The sequence below is a fragment of the Trichosurus vulpecula genome, chromosome 2 (assembly GCF_011100635.1).
Source record: "Trichosurus vulpecula isolate mTriVul1 chromosome 2, mTriVul1.pri, whole genome shotgun sequence".
In the NCBI taxonomy this organism is placed as follows: Eukaryota; Metazoa; Chordata; class Mammalia; order Diprotodontia; family Phalangeridae; genus Trichosurus; species Trichosurus vulpecula.
The window spans coordinates 171,254,776-171,274,219 of record NC_050574.1 but is presented as its reverse complement, the minus strand read 5'-3'; the positions used below and the strand labels follow the sequence as shown (position 1 = coordinate 171,274,219).

Here is a 19,444-nt window from a genome sequence, read left to right as displayed (position 1 = left end):
TTAAATTAAAAAAAAAACAGTTAAATTTTCTCCTCCCGTGCCTGAGGCATAGAGAATCCAAAGTGTGGGACAAAGGGAGGTTGAGGGTGTCAAAATTCCAACAAGAAGATATTGTCCCTTCATGGTCTAAGAACATCGCTTAGTCTAGGAATGGAACTAGCAGCCCAGCTATTTGTAGGACACTAGCCAGCACACATGGATGCTGTTATTTCCCCCTTCTCGGAGTAGGGAGAGACCTTCCCTCCTAAAGCAGAAGCTTCATGAGGCAAATAGCCTGGTGCTTCCTAGAGAAACCTCAGAGTGTGTGACCAAACTCTTGGCAGATGTTGCCCTCCCACCCCCACCCCGCCCCATGACCCCTTTTACACCTTGGAAGCTTGCAGAACTTCTGATCCTCTGAGGTGCCACAAGAGAGACCACAGAGCTTGCTTGTTTGGAGAATAAAGCAAGACTGCCATATTATACAACCTGGCAATGCTGTGCGCCCCACCCCGCCCCATCCCTGAGAGTGCATAGATCTAATAAAAGGCATTTCTGAACAGGAGTGGAGGAGGGAAATCAACTCTGGTGTAAAATTATTAATTTAAAAAGTATTGAAAACTACACATGCATGCATACATACACACACACACACACACACACACACACACACACACAACTGGGAGTCAGGAAAAACAGTTCAGCTTCCTGGTCCTCATTTTCTTCAGGGTCAGGCATGAGCTGAGCTCCATAGCCCAGAGCCCCTGGCCATAGGTACTGACCACATAGGATATCCTAGTCTGGGCAAAGTTGGGAGACACATTTAGAGCTTCTCCTTAGGGAGGAAACACAGGAGGATTAGGAGAGTCTCTCAGATCCAGACTCAGGGATGGGGTTGGGGGGAAATTTGTGTCCCCAAACTTCAGATACTAAGCTGAGATACGGGTGCCATCCAGTGTTCCTCCATACCCAGTTCCTAAGAGTTTGTTTGAGGCTGGGGCTGGGCCTGAGGTAAGTTTGAGGCTCCCCAGGTAGATTCACAGTCTCTAGAGACAAGAAGATATAGTTCATATCCTGGAGGAACCTCAGGGGAGGGTCAAGTACATTGGTCCATCCTCAATCTTCATATGTATGTGTCTGAGGAGAGGACAGCACATTTAGGGCAACCCCTACACTCCTGTCTTCTCTTTAATCCAGTCCCGAAGCATGGAGACTCTTGTGTAGACACCTGGCTTGTTCCGTCGAGCACAGCCTTCACCCCAGCTCACCACCCCAGCCAGGAACATCCGTCCATCATCTTCCACACTGGAGAGAGGGCCCCCTGAATCACCCTAAAAGAAAAGAAATCCCAAACCACATGAGAAGCCTACATAAGCACTCCATCTCCTAGACCCCATCTATCACTGGCCTCTAACTCTACGCCAACCCTGCTTCCCAAACATCCTCAGGGCCTCCTCACCAGTTCACTCCTCTTACACCTGTAACACCATCTTACACACACACATATATTCATTCTCTTTCTCCCCCTTCCCCTCCCCCCCTTTTCCTTCTTTCCTCCCAATCAGAACATCAGCCCCTTTTGTAGGAACCTTCCCTCCCCACTCCAAAACTGGCAGGAACATACCTGGCAGGCATCAACACCCCCATTGAGGAAGCCCACGCACATCATACGAGGGGTCAGCTGGTTGGGTAGCAAGGACTCGCACGTTGTCTGATTGATCACTCGGATCTCTCCCTTCTGTAGGATCAATGCCCCAGTGCCTGGTGGTTGGGAAGAGGGAACAGAAAAACATCATGAGGTACTTGGCTCCTCTATTGTTTCAGCTTCCCACAGTAGAACAACAGCTTTGGAGGACATCCCCTGTACCCCACATCCAGATCCCACCCTTCTCACTCCACCCAACCCTGCCTCTTCCTAAGGAGGAAGAAATCAGAGTCAGCACCCACCCTGGGAACAAAGGAGTTACCTGTCCAAGGAAGTGAACCCAACAAAAAGGTCAATAGGGAATGAAAAAGGGGGAATCAGAAGGTGGTGACCAACACAAATGTGTGATAGAAATAGACGGGAAATTCTTTCCAGGAAACCCTCTGAGCCCCGAGTGAAGCTCTCACCTCCTTCCGTAGTGTGCCCCCAGCCTGTCACCCAGATGGCCTTGCCCGCAGGGAAGGTGTGGGATGAATCAGGCAGACAGATGGGCCGAATTAAAGAGCTGAACTCAACAGGTTCGTCCAGCTCTAGAACAGCAATATCATAGTCAAAGGTGAAGTCATTAAAGGCAGCGTGGGAGATGATCTGTTTGAACCCCCTCTCTTGCACCCCCGCGGCACTGCGCTTGCTCTGGTCATGCAGACCCAGGTAGGCTTTCCATAAAGTGGGGTCAGAGTATCTGGGAAACAGAAGGAGAGACAACATTCACATTAGACAGCATGGGAACAAGGAGAGAAGACTGGGCTGGAAAAAAGACGGCCCTGGATGCAGAACTTAATTCTTTTACTGACTTACTCAGTGACCCTGGGCACACACCATGACCTCTCTGTGCTTCAGAACAGGATCGATGATATTCGTTGTTTCAACAAATATCGATTAAGTTCCTGCTGTGGAAGGGCAGTGTGGTGTTGTAGGAAGAATGTTGGGCTTGGAACCAGAAGACACCTGAACATAAATACTGCCTCTGATGCTTAATAGCTGCCTAAACACGGGTGAGTCGGAGAGACTGGGATGATGTTTGTTATCTTGCCCCGCCACCCCCCCCAATCCAGGCCCCAGGACCCCTACACTGACCATCCACGAGAAGACTGAAATCAGATTCCTCAATCCCCCGTCCTCCATTCCTCAAATCTTCTCAGCGTCATTACTTCCTCTCATCACAGAAAAGGAAATATCCTGATGTTCACTAAAGTTAATCCCTCTTAACTTTATCTTTGGCCCCATTGCCTCTGCCACCCTCCAGACCTCCCTGACCTCATACCCTCTCATTCATGCATATTCAATCTCTGCCTCTTCACTCCAGAGGAGGGAATGAGGCTGATGACTTTGCACAGCTCTGTCTCACTTAAATCCAGTTCCCTTGCAAGTCAAGACCTGGCCCTCCTGATGTGATCGGTCCTCTTCGAGAATGAAGGATGAACAACAACTTTTCTCCACATGCTTACAAACATCTTCACTTCTTCCCATTTGACCCATCCAGCTACTCTCTCATATCTCCCCACTTCACTTTTTTGGGAGAGTTCATTTTATGTTGCTTTGCTGTTGCATAGGGCATAACATTCTCACAAGGCTTTTTTGATACCACAATTAATGATTAGTAACACACAACAGTGATCACTAGATAAATGTGACACCCTTTCAAGTGTACAAATCTGCATGGAAAAATACTAAAAATTAGGCCTGGATTCATGTCTTTCCAATGGTTTCCCCTATGCAGGTGTGTTAAGAAATGACATGCACTTCAATTTGCCAAAAAGCAACGTTTGTATTCTATTACTTCTATCATATAGTGAAGTGGATGCCAGAACAAAAGTGTGAGGGCCCTTTTATTGATGGAGGGAAATTGTTCATGAAACAGCAGCAACAGAAGAGTAAGAAAACCTTACACTGTCATAGACATACTATGGACTCCAGGATTTATTTTACAGTAGGCTTATTTCTGTCTTTTCTTTTCTTTCTTTTTTTTTTTTTTGAGGCAATCGGGGTTAAAGTGACTTGCCCAGGATCACATGGCTAGTAAGTGTCTGAGGCCGAATTTGAACTCAGCTCCTCCTGACTCCTGGGCTGTTGTCCTATCCATTGTGCCATCTAGCTGCCCTGAGTCGGCATATTTCAGCTTGTAGTCCCTAACCCTAAAATGCCAAACTTGCTTCTATTTGACCCAACACCTCCAGATTCCTCCTTAAAAGAAATATATAAGAAGAGCATGTGAAAGTTGTTTGCCAAAAGGAAGACCCTGAAATAGAAGGTGGGAATATGAGGGATAGGGGAAGCTACCTAAAACAGTTGAGTTTCATTTAGCTACATTGTCACATCTTTGCTGTAACAGACAAAACACAGTCACTTGCAAAACCGTTTCACTTTTTTTTTTTTTTTTAAGAAAGTGAAAAATAGTATGCTTTGATCTTCATTCAGACTCCATCAGTTCTTTCTCTGGAGGTAGATAGCATTTTTCATCATATGACCTTCAGGATTATCTTGGATCACTGTGCTAGTGAAAACAAACAGCTAAGTCATTCACAGTTGATCATTGTACAAGACGGCTGTTACTGTGTACAATGTTCTCCTGGTTCTGCTCACTTCACTTTGTGTCAGTTCATTTAAGTCTTTCCAGATTTTCTGGTTCAGATTTTTAAATACCAGATACACTTTAGTTCTCTACATACGTGTTTGGAAGTTACTTATGTTTATATGAAATGAAGTTATTAATACTTTTCTCCAATAGTAGCTGCACACCAGGAAGGCCAGGATAGACACAAATCAATGGAGTATTCCCAAAGCTGCAGTGTGAAAAGACTATAAAAGGTGGATTTCATAGACATGGATGGGTTCTCTGCAGTAGGAAATCCAAGTGGAGCTATATGGAATGAAGGCATTTAAAAAGGTTACTTGGGAGAAAGGAAGATGACACCTGCATGAATTTTAATTTTCTGCATCTTCTGCAGCATCACATTGTTCTGCACTGTCTGATGTCCATACTGTTGGGTTGCCTCAAGCAACTGCATGTTCATTCAGTGCATCAAGCTCGGCAATAGCCATCAATAGCCATCAAAAGCCATTTTAGCCAATGTGCTAAAGGAGCTCATAGTAAAATACAGAAAAGTTAAGAGCCAGCCCCAGGACAACTGGGTGAATAGGTTGCATTTCTTTCCTGCTGCTGTCAACTGCTTCTGGGTAAACTCCTTGAGAATTATCTGTTGTTTGTCTTCAGTCATCACCACAGGCTACTTCATCAAGGTACAGAAGGAAGAAAGATGTTACTTCAGTAATCTAGGCAAGAAGTGATAAAGGCTTAGAGCTGCAAAGGCCTTAAGAAATCATCCGGTCCAACACCCTCATTTTCCAGACCTTTACATCCTTCATTTTCTGATAGAAGACCCTGCTCTTTGGATTGCTTCGCCTATTAAAAACTTATCCAACAATAATTCCAGGATGGTGGTGCAGATAGACTCCGCTTTTTCCTGGCGGTCCTTGACCAGCAGCATCTCCTTGTCAGTGTTGTCAGTTTTCTTCTCAGTGCTGGAAATCGCCCTCCAGGTTCACCTGCACATTGTACCCCCACTCCTCCGCTACATTCTTGTAGGCCACCAAGAACAGACTTCACTTCTTCTTGGATAGCTTGGCCCCTGCTTGGTCACAATGTTTGTGCATGTGACCTTACAGTCACAGCACTCAGCCTGCTCAGCCAGCTTGACCTGGATTATCTTGGTCTTCTTCATAGTGGACAAGTTTCAAGTGGGAGTTGGGGCAGTGGCAGAGGCAGTGGCACAGAAGCAGCACCAACAGTGGGGTCAGGAAAGAATCAACCCAGATCAGGAAGAGTCCTTGAAAGCCTCCCCCTGGCCTCCCCCTTCACTTTTAAATATAAATAGCACTCATTTCTGTTTTGGCCAGAAGCCCTGAGGGTCTTTCCTTCCCAGACTGATTTTTTTTTTTTGACTAGGTAAAGAGGTCATTCTCTGCCTCATGTCTTACCTAGCCTTAATCACTGAATTTGCCTTGCTTCAGTCAAACTGAGACCTGTTAAAGACCTTAGCTTAAAAAGGCCAAGGTCTCTCACTGCATCAGGGCCACCTCCAGTCATCCCGATGCATATCTCGCCAGTGGACTCAGATGGTTCTGGAGGTGAAGGTGAGGCTGGTGACTCTGCACAGCCCTCCCTCACTTAAATCCAATTCACTTGCATGTCATGGCATCACCTCCCTGATGGCATGGTCCTCTTCCATAGAGAAAGACAAACAACAACCAACTTCTTGAAAAAGCTGGTACTATACAATAGCCCTAGATTCTCATTACTCCCTTTCCCTCGTGTTCTAAGGCCATGGATAACCTCCTAGCTACCAAATTCAGTGGCTTCCTACTGGCTACTGTCTTCTTCCTAAGTTTGAAAGATGTCATGCTCTTCTGGTTCACATAGCTGTCTACTTACCCCTCCACTGGGTCCTCATCTTCTTTCCCTCTTCCCCACCCTATAATGTGGATATTATTCAAGAATCCCTTCTTGACCCTCTTCTTTTTTCTCTCCATAACCTCTTTCTTGGTCATCTTCATCAATTCCTTGTATTCAATTATGACTTATATATCTCCACCTCCATATCCAGTGGACATCACAAACTCAACAAGCCTAAAACAGAATTCACCATTCCCTCCTTTCACTCACCGCCCCCCCCAAAAAAATTCCACCTCCTACTTTCCTATTGCTGTTGTAGGCACCATCATCCTTCTATCTACCAGGTCTCATGACCTCAGAGTCATCCATAACTCTTCCCTCTCCCACTCACTACTCCTTCCCCCACTGTTGTTGTTCAGTCATTTTCAATCATGCCCCACTCTTTGTGATTCCATTTGGGATTTTCTTGGCAAAGATACTGGAGCAGTTTGACATTTCCTTCTCCAGCTCATTTTACAGATGAGGAAACTGAGGCAAACAGGATTGAGCCCAGGGTCACACAGCTAGTGTCTGAGGCCAGATTTGAACTCAGGAATATGCGTCTCCCTGACTCCAGGCCCAGTACTCTGTCCACTGTGCCACCTAGCTGCCCTACTCCTTCCTCCCAGTCACATCCAAATGGTTGCAGTTCTATCCTTGCGATATCTCTTGCATCTGTCTCCTTGTTTCCACTCAAAATGCTACCAACCTTAGTTCAAGGTTCCAATCCTAGTTCTCCTACTTACTAACTATGCAACCTTAGGCAAATAACTTGGGGCTCAGTTTCCCTGTTTGTAAAATGAAGGTGTTGGACCAGATGATTTCTTAAGGCTTTTGCAGCTCTAAGTCTATGATCCTGTCATAAAGCCATTATCACTTCTTGCCTGGATTACTGAAATAACATCCTTCTTCCATCTTTCCCTTTCCAATCCATCCATGCCAAAATAATTTTCCTAAGTCACAGGTCTGAACTGTCCATGTCATTTCCTGACTCGGTGGGTGTTCAGTCCTAAATCATCATTGCCTGCATGTGATCGTGGACGTTAAATCAGCAAGTCGCCCTGTGGTGTCTATTATATTACCCAGACTCTCTATTCTGGCCCTTTCTAAAAAGCCCTACCCTGCCCATGAGTTGGCATGACTCTAGAGATGAAAAGACCAAGATCCTTGGTAAAGCATTTCATAGAACACAAAGCAGGATACCTGTCCTATATGGCAAGGGGATGAAGGAAGCCCACAGAAGATACAAGAACGTTTCCCTTCTCCCCCGCCCCCACCCTGCCCCTCCAATCCCTACCCCATGCCTTCCAATCCCAGGTAGAGCCTCTAAGAGAATAGAACCACCTACCTGATTCTTGGCTCATCAATGAAGCAATGGGCTGCAGAGACAAGCCAGGTGGAGGAGATTAGTGACGCCCCACAGAGGTGACCCTGGCCCTCTGCATGGAGGCTCACCTGCCATGGCCACTCTCCTTCATCTGAGTTCTGGCCTCCAACAATCCTTGACTGTTTACTGAATGACCGGAGTCCACAATCTATTGAGTGATGGGACTATGTAAGTTAAGAGTACTCAGATGGGGTATGTAAGTTGAGAAGGGGAAGCCCCTCACTGCCCAAATGCCCATTCTGCTGGCCCCAGAGAATTAAAATGGAGACTTTCTTTATAAGCCACCTCCGATATGGACTAATGTTATAATAAAGCTATAACCCTCAGGTGCCCTAACATGCTCCTTTGAAGCACATTCCCAACTGCCTGGTCAGGTCAACTTTTCCCCAGGAATTTTAACTCCCACCCCTACGTCTACCCCAGGAGACCCTTTAAAAGCTAAAGTTACCTGTTTTAGCTCCCTTTTCCCCCTGGCTCACATGAATTAAGGAGGATTTCTGATTTTTAGTTGCATTTTAGTTTCAAAGGTTTTAAGCCACTCCTTCTTTGCATATAGAATTTTAAGAAGCTCTAGAAGGAAAGATAAATTCACTCAACTGCTACAATTGTATTCGAATTCAGGGCTTTAAATACCTGAAAGGCAGCCCAGATTCCCAACCACAGAGCTGATAGGAAGGAGTTGGGAGAATGGCCGAGGAAAGCCATGTTCTGGTTTTCTTCCTTCCTGATGACTACCCAGGCTAATGCAGAAGGGGGCTGGCTTCCCTCAGCTGTTTCCTACAAACCAGGGACAAAGAGAAACCCAAAGTAAAGGGACCACATCTGGGCCTGGTCTGCATGTCCATACCACAGTTCTTCTCGTCCGAGCCATCGCTGCAGTCATTCTGCCCATCACATTCTGGGTTCCCTTTGTTCAGACACACTCCACTGAGGCACTTGTATGTGTGTGTGGTGCAGGGGACAGTCCAAACTGACAGCAAAGGAAGAGAAAAGGGCAAAGCTGGGGATGGGGAATAAGACTCCATTCTCTCCTGTTGTACAGGTTGTCAGGGCCAGGAAGTCAGCACCAAGCTGAAACATCCTTGCCACACCCAGATATAAATTACTCCAACTCAAGAACTATGTTCTGTTTTGTTTTTTAGATTGGGCCTCCCTGTCTCACTGAGGCTGGACATGCAGCAGCCACTCACAGGCCCAATCCCACTGCTGATCAGCATGGAAGTTTTGACATGTTGCTTTTCTGACCTGGGCATGGTCACCCTGGTCAGTCTGATGGCCCTTACTCCCGAGGTTTACCATATCAATGCAGACACCCATTTGACTTTAGCTGCACTGCTGTTGGGAACTCCCAAACTCAAGCTATCCATCAGATTCAGCTTCCCTGATAGCAGGGATTATAGCATATGCCACCATACCCTGCCCATTGACTTCTAATACAGTTTGCAGCCCACCCTGCCTCGGACCACCAACCCACATCCCCACCATGCCTCAAAACACTTCTCAAGATTCATCACCTTCAAGAAATCTTCCCTAACTTCTCGTGCCTTTCCACTGTGCTCTTACCAAATAGTGTGCAATACTGTCTGCATTTATTAAATAGAATTTGTAGGCATGTTGCTTTGTATGCATCCCATTGTCATTGAATGGGCCCTGTATCCCTGAAGGTCAGAACCATATCAAGTGGGACTCTTTATTTCTCACTTACACACCAGGTACGAGGTGTATGCTCAATTCAGAGTCCTCAATGACTGAAAGCAAGAGAAAAAGGATAGAATGAAACATGCCCAATACTCAACTCCAGAGGAATTTTGGTCTGTTCTAGAGGCAGTCTCTGATACCTTGAACCCTAAATTCCCAAAAGAGGTCCCCAACCTCTACAACGAGCCCAGGGCCAAGCCCTGTGCTAGAGCACCTCTTGCTTCAGCCCTTACCACTCTCGCAGTCAGCTTCATCACTCCCGTCTCCACAGTTATCCTGCTTATCACATTTCTGGCTCTCAGAGATGCATTTTCCATTGCCACACTTGAAGGTCTGAGCTGGACAGCCTGAAAAAGCACACAGCCTCAACAAACAGCTAATTGTTTCTCTCTGTCCCATGACATCCCACTGTCCCAAGACAAGCCATCACTGTCCTAAGGGACAGTGGTATCAAACTCAAATAGAAACGGGTCTCAGCGGGCCACACATTGACTTGGAAAACCACAAATTAACATTATCTAGTAATGTTGTTGATTTAATTAAACACTTCCCAGTTATATTTGAATATGATTAGGGCCATACAGAGTTTTCGCTAGTCACTTGTGGCCCAACTGCAAGTTTGACACCTCCTCCCTAGGACACTGAAAAAGGGTCAGTGGCACAGGTATCTGCTTTGCCTCAGAGGAAAGAACCCAGGCCCCTTCCCCAGGAGCCCAAAATGCCCAGGGAACCTGCAAGGGAATTACTCACTGCACTTCAGCTCATCACTGTTATCCCCACAGTCATTCAGGCCGTCACAGACCCAAAAGAGAGGCTTACAAAACTTGTTGTTGCAAGTGAACTGGTAGGTTGAGTTACACACTGTTGGAGGGATGAGATCAGAAGAGGTGTGAGCAGCAGGGTGACGGAGGAATGAGGGCACTTTTACAAACAGGGTATTTAGAGGGCCCGAATCTCAGGTAGCACATCTGGTGATGCTCCAGGAAGGCTTAGCCAAGTGACAATCTCCCATAAGTAGAAGGAAAAAGTAATACCCAGAATGTTCAGGGGCTACAAGGCAAATATTGTAGAAATGCTTCATGTCCAATTCAGGCAAGTGATTTACAAATCAGGCTGGGGGACTGAAGAAAACCTGTGCTATACAGTTATCCCTTCCACATAGCAAGGCTGAGGGGCATGGCGACCCCACAATGTGGAAAATTCACGTAAAATTTTTTGGCCTTCCCTTTATACCAGAGAAGAAGTCTGAATAATTCTGGTATTAAAAGATAAAATATGTTGCTATTATTCAACACTATACATATATTTTGTGCATTTCTGAGTTTCTAAACTTTTTCTGTGTGGTCTGCTGGCCTTTGCATGTTGTTTGCAGCTTCCACCAAACTCCCAAAAACTTCCATTTAATTCCTTAGGCTGACCTGTGATATATTGAAACCATGATGGTTCAAGTCACAATATGGAAGGGATAACTGTATTTCCATGTGAGAAAGGATCTCCCCAATCAGCTCCAGATTCATCCTATGATAGGCACCAGACAGCCACTTAAGTGTGTATGTGTGTGGGGTGGGGGGGAAGGGAATGGGAAGGGCCTAGTAGTATCCATGGTATTAAGGAGTCATGGGATATTGTGATCCCATACAGGCAAGGTAAGAGGCAGGGTGAGTGGGCAGCTGAGCTGGGGAGGAGTTACAGGGCCCAGGGCTACAATCTTGGAAACCAAGTCTATCCCATTCAGACTCCCTGACTTACCACAATCAAGCTCATCACTGAAGTCTGTGCAGTCAGCCCAGCCATCACAGCGCAGAGTGTTATCAATACAGCGTCCTGTCTTACAGGTGAACATGCCAGGGCAGGCTGTGGGGGAGGAGGGTCAGAGGAAGAACAGTGAGGGGCACAAGCTAGGTTTGCAGTTCTCATACCAACTCTACTAACCCTCCCCTAGCAGACTGTTACCCCTCTACACAATCAAGGTATTTTCATAGTCACACAATGATTAAATAATGGAAAACACCTTTCATTTCACCCCGAGTCCAGCAAGTCTGGAAAGGCTCAGGGCAAGGACCACCTGCTTCAAATATAAAACTCCTGGTCCTACCAATTGAGTGGATTTCTGAAAACCCCCTACTCATTATCTAAGGGCAAGGACTACAACAAGAGATAGCCCTGGATACCAGTGGATGCAGATCAGAGAATTCTAGTGCAATCTCTTTAGAAGGTTCAATAGCTTGGACCCCCAGAGAGGCACCATAATAAATTAGAAAGAGCACAAAACTGGGCATCAGGAGATCCTAGTTCTAATCCTAATTATGTCACTTGCTACCTGTGCACCCTTAGGTGAAGCACTTGACCCTTCTGGGCCTCAGGCTTTCTCATCTGGAAAATAGGGGTAAATATGGCTGCCTTCCTTACCTCGCCAATCATTGTAGAGATCAAATAAGATAATTGCTATATGTGGGACTATAAATATATTATACATTGTTATTTATATTTATTTATATTATTTATTTTATGTTATTTATGAATATGTTTGTGTATATTATGTTATATTATGTTTTATATTATATATAAATATATACATATGACTATAAATAAGATAATGGCTATAAATGTGACTGACATTTTACAAATATGAAAAAAGTAGAAAGGTCATCTTGGGCCAATTTTCAAACAGGTTAACTTTCCAAAGCCACTGCCCCTTCTTTACTCACGGTCACGGGAGTCATAGGAGAGGTACTCAGCGAAGAAACCTGTGTCAGTATAGGACTCATCTGAGTGGAAATGGACAGTGATCTTGTTACTGTTGCTGGACACAACAAACTGTGGCTTCTCTCCACAGAACCTGGAGGAGACAGGAGAGGAACGCTGGTGTGCACACTGCTGTGACCATTAAGTGAACTCCAGGCAAATGGAGGGAAGGGGTTATGGGGCCAGGAAGTAGGGTGGGAGAGAGTCCACAAAGCAAGCTGGGAAAATCCCCATTGGACAGCCAGAGTTCACAGAGACCCCTGAAGAAGGGATAAAGCTGGGGCATGGGGGGAGGTTGAGGATCTAGCCACACAAGTGAGAGCAAGGTTCCCCCCTCTCCTCCACCACCAACGATTCTAGGTAGAGAGCATCTCTGAGAATTGTCAAGTTCCTTACTTTTCCCCATTGACTTCCACATAGTCCTTGGTGCAGGTACCCAGGGTTTCGTGGGGTTCCACCAGATAGAAGAGTTTGAAACGAATCTTGACATTTTGGTTACTAGGGACCTGCAAAAGGAGGTGACACTCAGCAACAGTTTCCCTTCACCCTCTATCCCAAGGTACTGGGAAGGAGAATCCCTCTCTCACCACCCTACTCCTATAATAGGATCTAAGTTTTTTTATTCCCTTCTTTATAACCTTTCATTTCCTTCCCCTGAAATTTCATCTAATATTGGCAACATGAAAGACATTGAAAATATGGGTAATAACAGTTCAGATTTAGATTTGGCAGCCCAAAGATTTCAGTGCAATCTAAGCTTTAATATCTTAAGCAGCTAAGAACTGCTCTAAGATTTGGAGCTGTCCTATATAGTGCCTTCAAGTTCACAAAGTCTTTTCCTCACAATGACCCTGAGAGACAGGCAGTACAAGTAGGATTATCCCCATTTTACATATGAGGAGCCTGAAGGTCAATGAGATTATGTGATTTGTCCATGATCATAGACCTAGGAAGTTACAGAGATTTGGAAGTCCAGGCCTTTTGATTCTGACCAAGCCTAATATCACTTGGCTTAAATTGCAGCAGCCTAGATGTTTAGCAGGATTTCCTAACTGCATGGGTGAGACACCAGAAATTGTTGCTAAGGGAGGTTAGCGTTTCCAACACTGGAGGGTTGTTAGAGAAGAAAGAGCCTAGAATGACCAGGAGATCAGTCCCGCCTACAAGACTCCCACTATCTCCTGCGGCCCTCTTCAAGGTTCCTAACAAGTAGCCTTTTCCCATCCCTTCTTCCTTCTCCCCTTCCTTATTCTACTAACTCCATAATTAGACACATGCAGTTCCTACCTCAATGTTCCACGTGCAGTCTGTATTGGGAGGGTAGTGGCCTGGGTAGTAGGGGGTGTTGAATGTCCCCTCAACTCCGGTTAGGCGACCTCCACATTCTGAAAGCCAAAAAACATGAGAAGCAGCATGAGGGGTCCAGAGTCAAAGAGTTTAGGTGGGAGGCATAAGAAGAGACACAGCAAATGGATCCCTTTCGATGCCATCTTCTAGGTGAGAAGCCAAAGATACTGGACTATTTGTTTTTTGTAATTTCTGGGGTGGGAGGAGGAACAATGATCTGAGGACCTGAAAGTTCTGTCTGGTGGCTGGAAATAACCAAGGCCTTCACCGGCTTCCTTTAAGGAGGTCCTCTAAACCCAAGCTGCTGATTCAGCCTTATAATCGGCAGATAAAGGACAACATCCCTAGGCTGGAGTTCTTAACCTTTTTTGTTCTATGGACCCCTCTGCCAGTCTGGCAAAGCCCATGTCAGAATAATGTTCTTGAAATACATAAAAGACATATGATTACAAATACAATTATAGTAAAATACAGTTATTTCCTTTAAAAAGAGTTCAAAGACCCCAGGTAAAGGACCCCTGCCCTACAGGCTCCAGTATTACATATTTCAAATCATCCCTTAGTTGCCCCTTAGCTGGCCCTCCAGCCCCCACTTTCCCAAGCATCGTTGCTACCAAGGGTTTCAAGTGAATTCAGTAAGCTTTTTTTTCAGTAAGCATTTATTAAGAGCCTACTATATGCTGGGCACTATGTTAGGAGTTGGGTTATAAAGACAAAAAATAGTCTCTGCCCTCTAGGGTCTCACATTCAACTGGAATTCTACTGGGGAAAAGGGGAAAGAGAACATACATACGAATAAGTTAAAACAAAATCTACAAAGTAAACTCAAAGTCATTTTGAGGGAGGAAAGCAAAAACAATTGGGAGTATCAGGAAAGGCTTTATATAAGAGACAGAAACTGAGCTGAGCCTTGAAGGAGGGACCTGGAGATTCTAAGAGGCCAAGGTGAGGAGAAAGTATATTCTAGGCATGTGGGACAGCTCATGCAAAGCTACAGAGAAAAGGGCTAGCAAGCTGTGTCTGAGGAACAGTAAGTAGTACCATCCAAGCTGGACCAGACAGTGCACGAGAGGAAGTCATGTGAAATTAGCCCGATCCCATATTCAAGGAAGATAATTTTTTGTGTCACAATCTGGGAAGCCAGATTGTTAAAGGCGTTAAATGCTACCAAAGCAGTTTGTGCTTTATCCCAGCTACAACAGGGAGTCACTGCAGCTTCTTGAGCAGGGGAAGAATGTGGTGAAGAGCATTTTTTTAAGAATATCAATTTGGCAGCCACGTTCCATGGAAAATGGATGAGAGAGCGAAGAGGCTTGAACAGAAATCATCTGTGCTCTGTTGTTAAGCATGCCCCATGTGCGTAGCATCAGCATCTTCTAGGGAAGGGGTTCTTAATCTCAGACGCCTAGACTTATTTAATATTTTTATATTAACACAAATATAATATCTTATATTTTAATATAATTGGTTTCCTTTGTAATCCTATGTATTTTGTTTTATGAATTTAAAAACATTAGGAAGGAGGGGGCCCGAGACTTCACTAGCCAGCAGGGTCCATGACACACAAAAAGCTAGGAATCCCTGCTCTAGGATTTCCATACAATCCCAACCTCGATCCTCTTGTTATCAGTGTTTAGTTGTTTTCAGTTGTGTCTGACTCTTCACGACCCCTTTTGGGGTTTTCTTGGCAGAGATACTGGAGTGGTTTGCCATTCCTTTTCCAGCTCATTTTAACTGATAAGGAAACTGAGGCAAACAGGGTTAAGTGACTCACCCAGGATCACCCAGCTAGTAAGTGTCTAAGGTTATATTAGAGGTCAAATCTTCCTGACTTGGGCCCAGCACTCTATCCATTGTGCCACCCAGCTACCTACCCCATTCCCCTCTCACCACCAGTACCACCACCACCCCAAACCCTTTCCTTACCAGTCATCTTGGGCAACTGGAAAAACGCAGCCTTAAAACCAGGGTGGCGCCGGACAGTGTTGGTGATGAGCGTGACAAGCATGACGTTCTGAGAGGAGAGGAAGGTCAGGTTGTAGGAGGGTGGGTAAGTGCCACATAGCCTGAGAAATGGGAAGGAGGAAGGGCTTGAAGGAAGAAGATGCAGGTGGACCAACCATTGTGTCCTTCCCAATCTCAAACCAGATTGTAACCCTGACGCCAGCAGCCAACATTTCAGGAGTCAGATCGAGAACATGACCGCTGAGCCAAGCCCCCTGCACACAGTCAGCGCTCCACCCCTGGGCTGGGATGATAGCTTGGTTTGGGGAGTCAACTGATGAAATCACCTGAAATCACTTCAGAAATGTTCTATGTTTGAAGACTCAGAACATTATTCCATAACTCACTCCACTGTGCCTGTTCCTTGCTTTAGACCAGGGGTTCTTAACTTTTGGGGTGTCTTGGACCTTTTTGGCAGTTTAGGTGGAGCCTGTAGAATCCTTCTCAAAACAATGTTTTTAAACACTAAAAATAAAATGCAAAGGGGTGCCAAAGAAACCAATTATATTGAAAAAGAGTTTTCAGAACAAAAAAAAGTTCATAGACCCCAGGTTAAGAGCCCCTCCTTAGGAGTAGCTAAGTGGCACAGTGGATAGAACATCGGCCCTGGAGTCAGGAGGATCTGAGTTCTAAACCAGCCTTGGACACTTACTAGCTATGTGACCCTGGGCAAGTCACTTAACCCTGATTGACTTCAAAAAAAAAAAGCCCCTGCATTAGAAGTGATAGAATAGCCTTTAGGTAAAATCAATCCCATGAGTTTCTACACTATAAGACCAATGCCTCAAGCTTACCCTGCAGGTACTATCTCAACACGGCAAATGAGATGACGTGTAAAGTTCTGTGCAGCCCTTAAAAGTGCCATATAAATGCTTGCTAGTGTGATCATTATATCTTGTCAGCGTCCTACTGACTCTCCTTATGCTACCCTGTTCTCCTTGCAGAATCAGCCTATTTGTTACCTTTCTGTCAAAGCACGGCAAGAGCCTCCAGCCCCAGCATACTCACTGCACCACAGCTCGAGGTTCCACAGGGCTCAGGGAGTCATATACCATGACCACATCACTCCCAACTTCATCACAGGCTGCAACATCAAAACTTTGGAAGGTAAGGCTCAGCACCAGGTCAGCATCTCCACGCAGAGCCCACTGGCAGCGGGCACGAGCTGGGTAGGGGCTGTCTGGGAATCCTGGGGTGGTGAAGCGGGTCACCTCACCAGACCGGGCATGAAGGGAAAAGCTGCAGCTGTCTGCACGGAAGAGAATTTGTAAAAAAAGAGAGATTTGAGGGAGAGAACAATAAATAGAGAGGAAGAGAGAAAGAGAAAGAGAGAGAGAGAAAGAGAAAGGGGGGAGGGAGGGAGGAAGGGAGGAGGAGGAGAAGGAGGAGGAGGTGGAGGAAGAGGAGAAGGAGAAGAAAGGAGAGGAGAGGAGACAGAGACAGACTGAGATAGGGACAGAGAGACAGAGATATAAAGAAAATGCATATAATATGTACAAAATAAATATAGGGTAATGGAGGAGGACACTAGTAATGGGTAGGCATGACTCAAATCAGGAAAAGTTTAATGGCAAAAGATTATGATCTGAGTTTTCAAAGAAACAAGATTCTAAGAGGCAATGGTGAGGAGAAAGGGCATTGTGTGCTTGAGAGATGGGAGATGGAGGATGAGACCTCACATGAGGAACAGCAAGAAGGTAGGTCTGGTGGGAAAGTGGGTAATGTATAAGATTATTGGAAAGGTAGACTGCCACAATAATGCTGTGAAGGAAAACAACTTTAAAAGACTTCAGAACTCTGATCAAAGGAACAACCAAATAATCGTAACTTCAAAAGACTGATGATGAAATATACCTCCCACCTCCTGGCCAAAAGCTTATAAACTAGAGTTACAAAAGGAGACTTGTATTCTCAGACCCGGGCAATGTGCTGGTATTCTTACTTGACTATATAAATTTGCTATGAGGGAGGGCTTCTATTTGGAGAAGAGGGTAAATTAGTGGGTGAAAAAACATATGGGTGACATATGGGTGAAAAAAAGAAAGAGCATCAATTAAACATTTTTAAATGTTCAAAGAAGACAGAAAGTGCAAAGGGGACATAAGCTGAACATTTTGGTTACTTTCCTATTAAATTTTATATATTTTACAAAAAAGAGGTTTGATTTCCAAACATAATTCTCTTTCTTGTTCTTTGTACAGTTTAGTATTTGTGTTTATGTTGAAAGACTTGGGAATTCTGAGCAGTGCAATGCAGCGACCCACCACAATTCCAAAGGACTGATGATGAGGCATCCTACTACCTCCTGACAGAAAGACGATGAGCTCAAGGTACAGAAAGAGACATGTTTTTAGACTTGGCCAACACAGTAATTTGCTTTAATTCTTCATATCTGTTATAAGGGTTTTGTTTTTCCTTTTTTAGTGGAGGGAAATGGAAGAGAAAAGAAATTTTTTACTGAAAAAACATTTAATTTTTAAAAAAGAACTCTAACCAATGTAGTGATGTAGTAGCAATTAGATTTGAAGATCTTTCCCACCCATTAATGGGCCATGTGACCTGCTTACATCACAGGAATCCTAAGACACATATGGTAGGAGGCACTTCCTGACAGGAAAAGGAAGTTACATCACAGGAAATGCTAAGAGAGAGAGAGAGAGAGAGAGAGAGAGAGAGAGAGAGAGAGAGAGAGGGAGAGAGGGAGGAAGGGAGGAAGGGAGGGGGGAGGGGGGAGAGGGAGAGAGGGGGGAGGGTGAGAGAGGGGAGGGAGAGAGAGAGAGAGAGAGAGAGAGAGAGAGAGAGAGAGAGAGAAAGCAGGGCTACTAATGGCTGCCTTTGTGATGGTTAGAACTGAACAGGCTGACTTAGCTGTACTATGAGTTTGTTTTGGGATGGCGAGGCTCCAGGTTATTATATTGTGTACTGAATGTTTTGTGTTCCTTGCTGTTATGATGAAGTGGACTGACTGGATAAATGGCTTGGGGGATATGGTTCTCTGGTGTCTGAATAAATGGTTTACTTCTTCTGCCTTCTATGCGGAGAGTCTCATAACTTTGCGATACAAAACTACATAGGCATTTTGACAATTATCATCTACATTGTTATCACTGCCTTACTGATACAAGTGACCAACTACAATTTCAAAGGACCAATGATGAACCATGTCACCCCTTACTTCTGACAGAGAGGAGATGGATTCAAGGCGCAGATGAGATAATATGTTTTTGGACCTGGTCAATGTGAGAATTTGTTTTGCTTGACTATGCATATTTGTTAAAAGGTTTTTGTTTTGTTTTATTTGGGGTGGAGGTGAAAGAGAGAGAAAATAAATACTTGTTAACTGAATAAAAAGAAATGCTTGGTTTTTTATTTTTATAATAAAAAACAAATTTTTAACGTCATGAACTATGTACAAAACTATTTATAGCAGCTCTTTTTGTGGTGGCAAAGAATTAGAAATTGAGAAGACGCCTATACATTTAGGAATGACTGAACAAGTTATGATATATGAATGTGATGGAATACTACTGCAATGTAAGAAATGAAGATCGGGATGAGTTCAGAAAAACCTGGGGAGATTTGTATGAACTGATGCAAAATGAAATGAGAATAACCAGGAGAACAATGTACACAGTAACAGCAACATTGTAACAATAACCAATTACGAAAAGACTTAGCAACTCTGACGAATACAATAATCCATGACAATTCCAAAGGCTCAAGATGAAAAATGCTCTCCACCTCTAGATAGGGTACTGATGAATTCTGAGTACAGACTGAAGCAATATATTTTTCTCTTTACTGGTCTTGCTTTTTTCTCACAACATGGCTAATGTGAAAATGTTTTGTACAATATCATATGTATAGGTGAGTATCTTATTTATTACCTCTTAAAAGAGAGAGACAATTTGGAACTAAAGATAATTTTTCAAAAACAATATAAAATACAATACAAAAAATTCATGAAAGAAAAAAATTAAGATAAATTAGAGTCAGATCATGAAAGAATTTAAAAGTCAAAGAAAGTTTATCTTTGATCCTATTAGTCAATAGAAAGCCATTGGTATTTGCTGAGAAAGGGAGAGACATAGTCAGACCTATGCTATGGGAAAATCACCTTTAATAGTTTTGTGGAGAATGGATTAAA

The 19,444-nt window shown here is 44.3% G+C and overlaps 1 protein-coding gene across 1 annotated transcript in view; it reads right to left on the bottom strand.

Moving 5' to 3' along the window:
* Positions 1 to 1,148: 1,148 nt before the first annotated feature.
* ST14 (ST14 transmembrane serine protease matriptase) overlaps positions 1,149 to 19,444 on the bottom strand; it is a 68,671-nt gene continuing 50,375 nt past the window's right edge. The window contains exons 7-19 of the mRNA XM_036743993.1: positions 16,306 to 16,546; positions 15,220 to 15,359; positions 13,234 to 13,331; positions 12,343 to 12,452; positions 11,910 to 12,040; positions 10,951 to 11,055; positions 9,952 to 10,062; positions 9,435 to 9,548; positions 8,351 to 8,473; positions 7,465 to 7,651; positions 2,092 to 2,366; positions 1,604 to 1,740; positions 1,149 to 1,310 (exon numbers count right to left, since the gene is read on the bottom strand). Of these exons, the coding sequence (XP_036599888.1) occupies positions 1,149 to 1,310; positions 1,604 to 1,740; positions 2,092 to 2,366; positions 7,465 to 7,651; positions 8,351 to 8,473; positions 9,435 to 9,548; positions 9,952 to 10,062; positions 10,951 to 11,055; positions 11,910 to 12,040; positions 12,343 to 12,452; positions 13,234 to 13,331; positions 15,220 to 15,359; positions 16,306 to 16,546 (1,934 nt within the window). The remainder of the gene's footprint in view (positions 1,311 to 1,603; positions 1,741 to 2,091; positions 2,367 to 7,464; positions 7,652 to 8,350; positions 8,474 to 9,434; positions 9,549 to 9,951; positions 10,063 to 10,950; positions 11,056 to 11,909; positions 12,041 to 12,342; positions 12,453 to 13,233; positions 13,332 to 15,219; positions 15,360 to 16,305; positions 16,547 to 19,444) is intronic.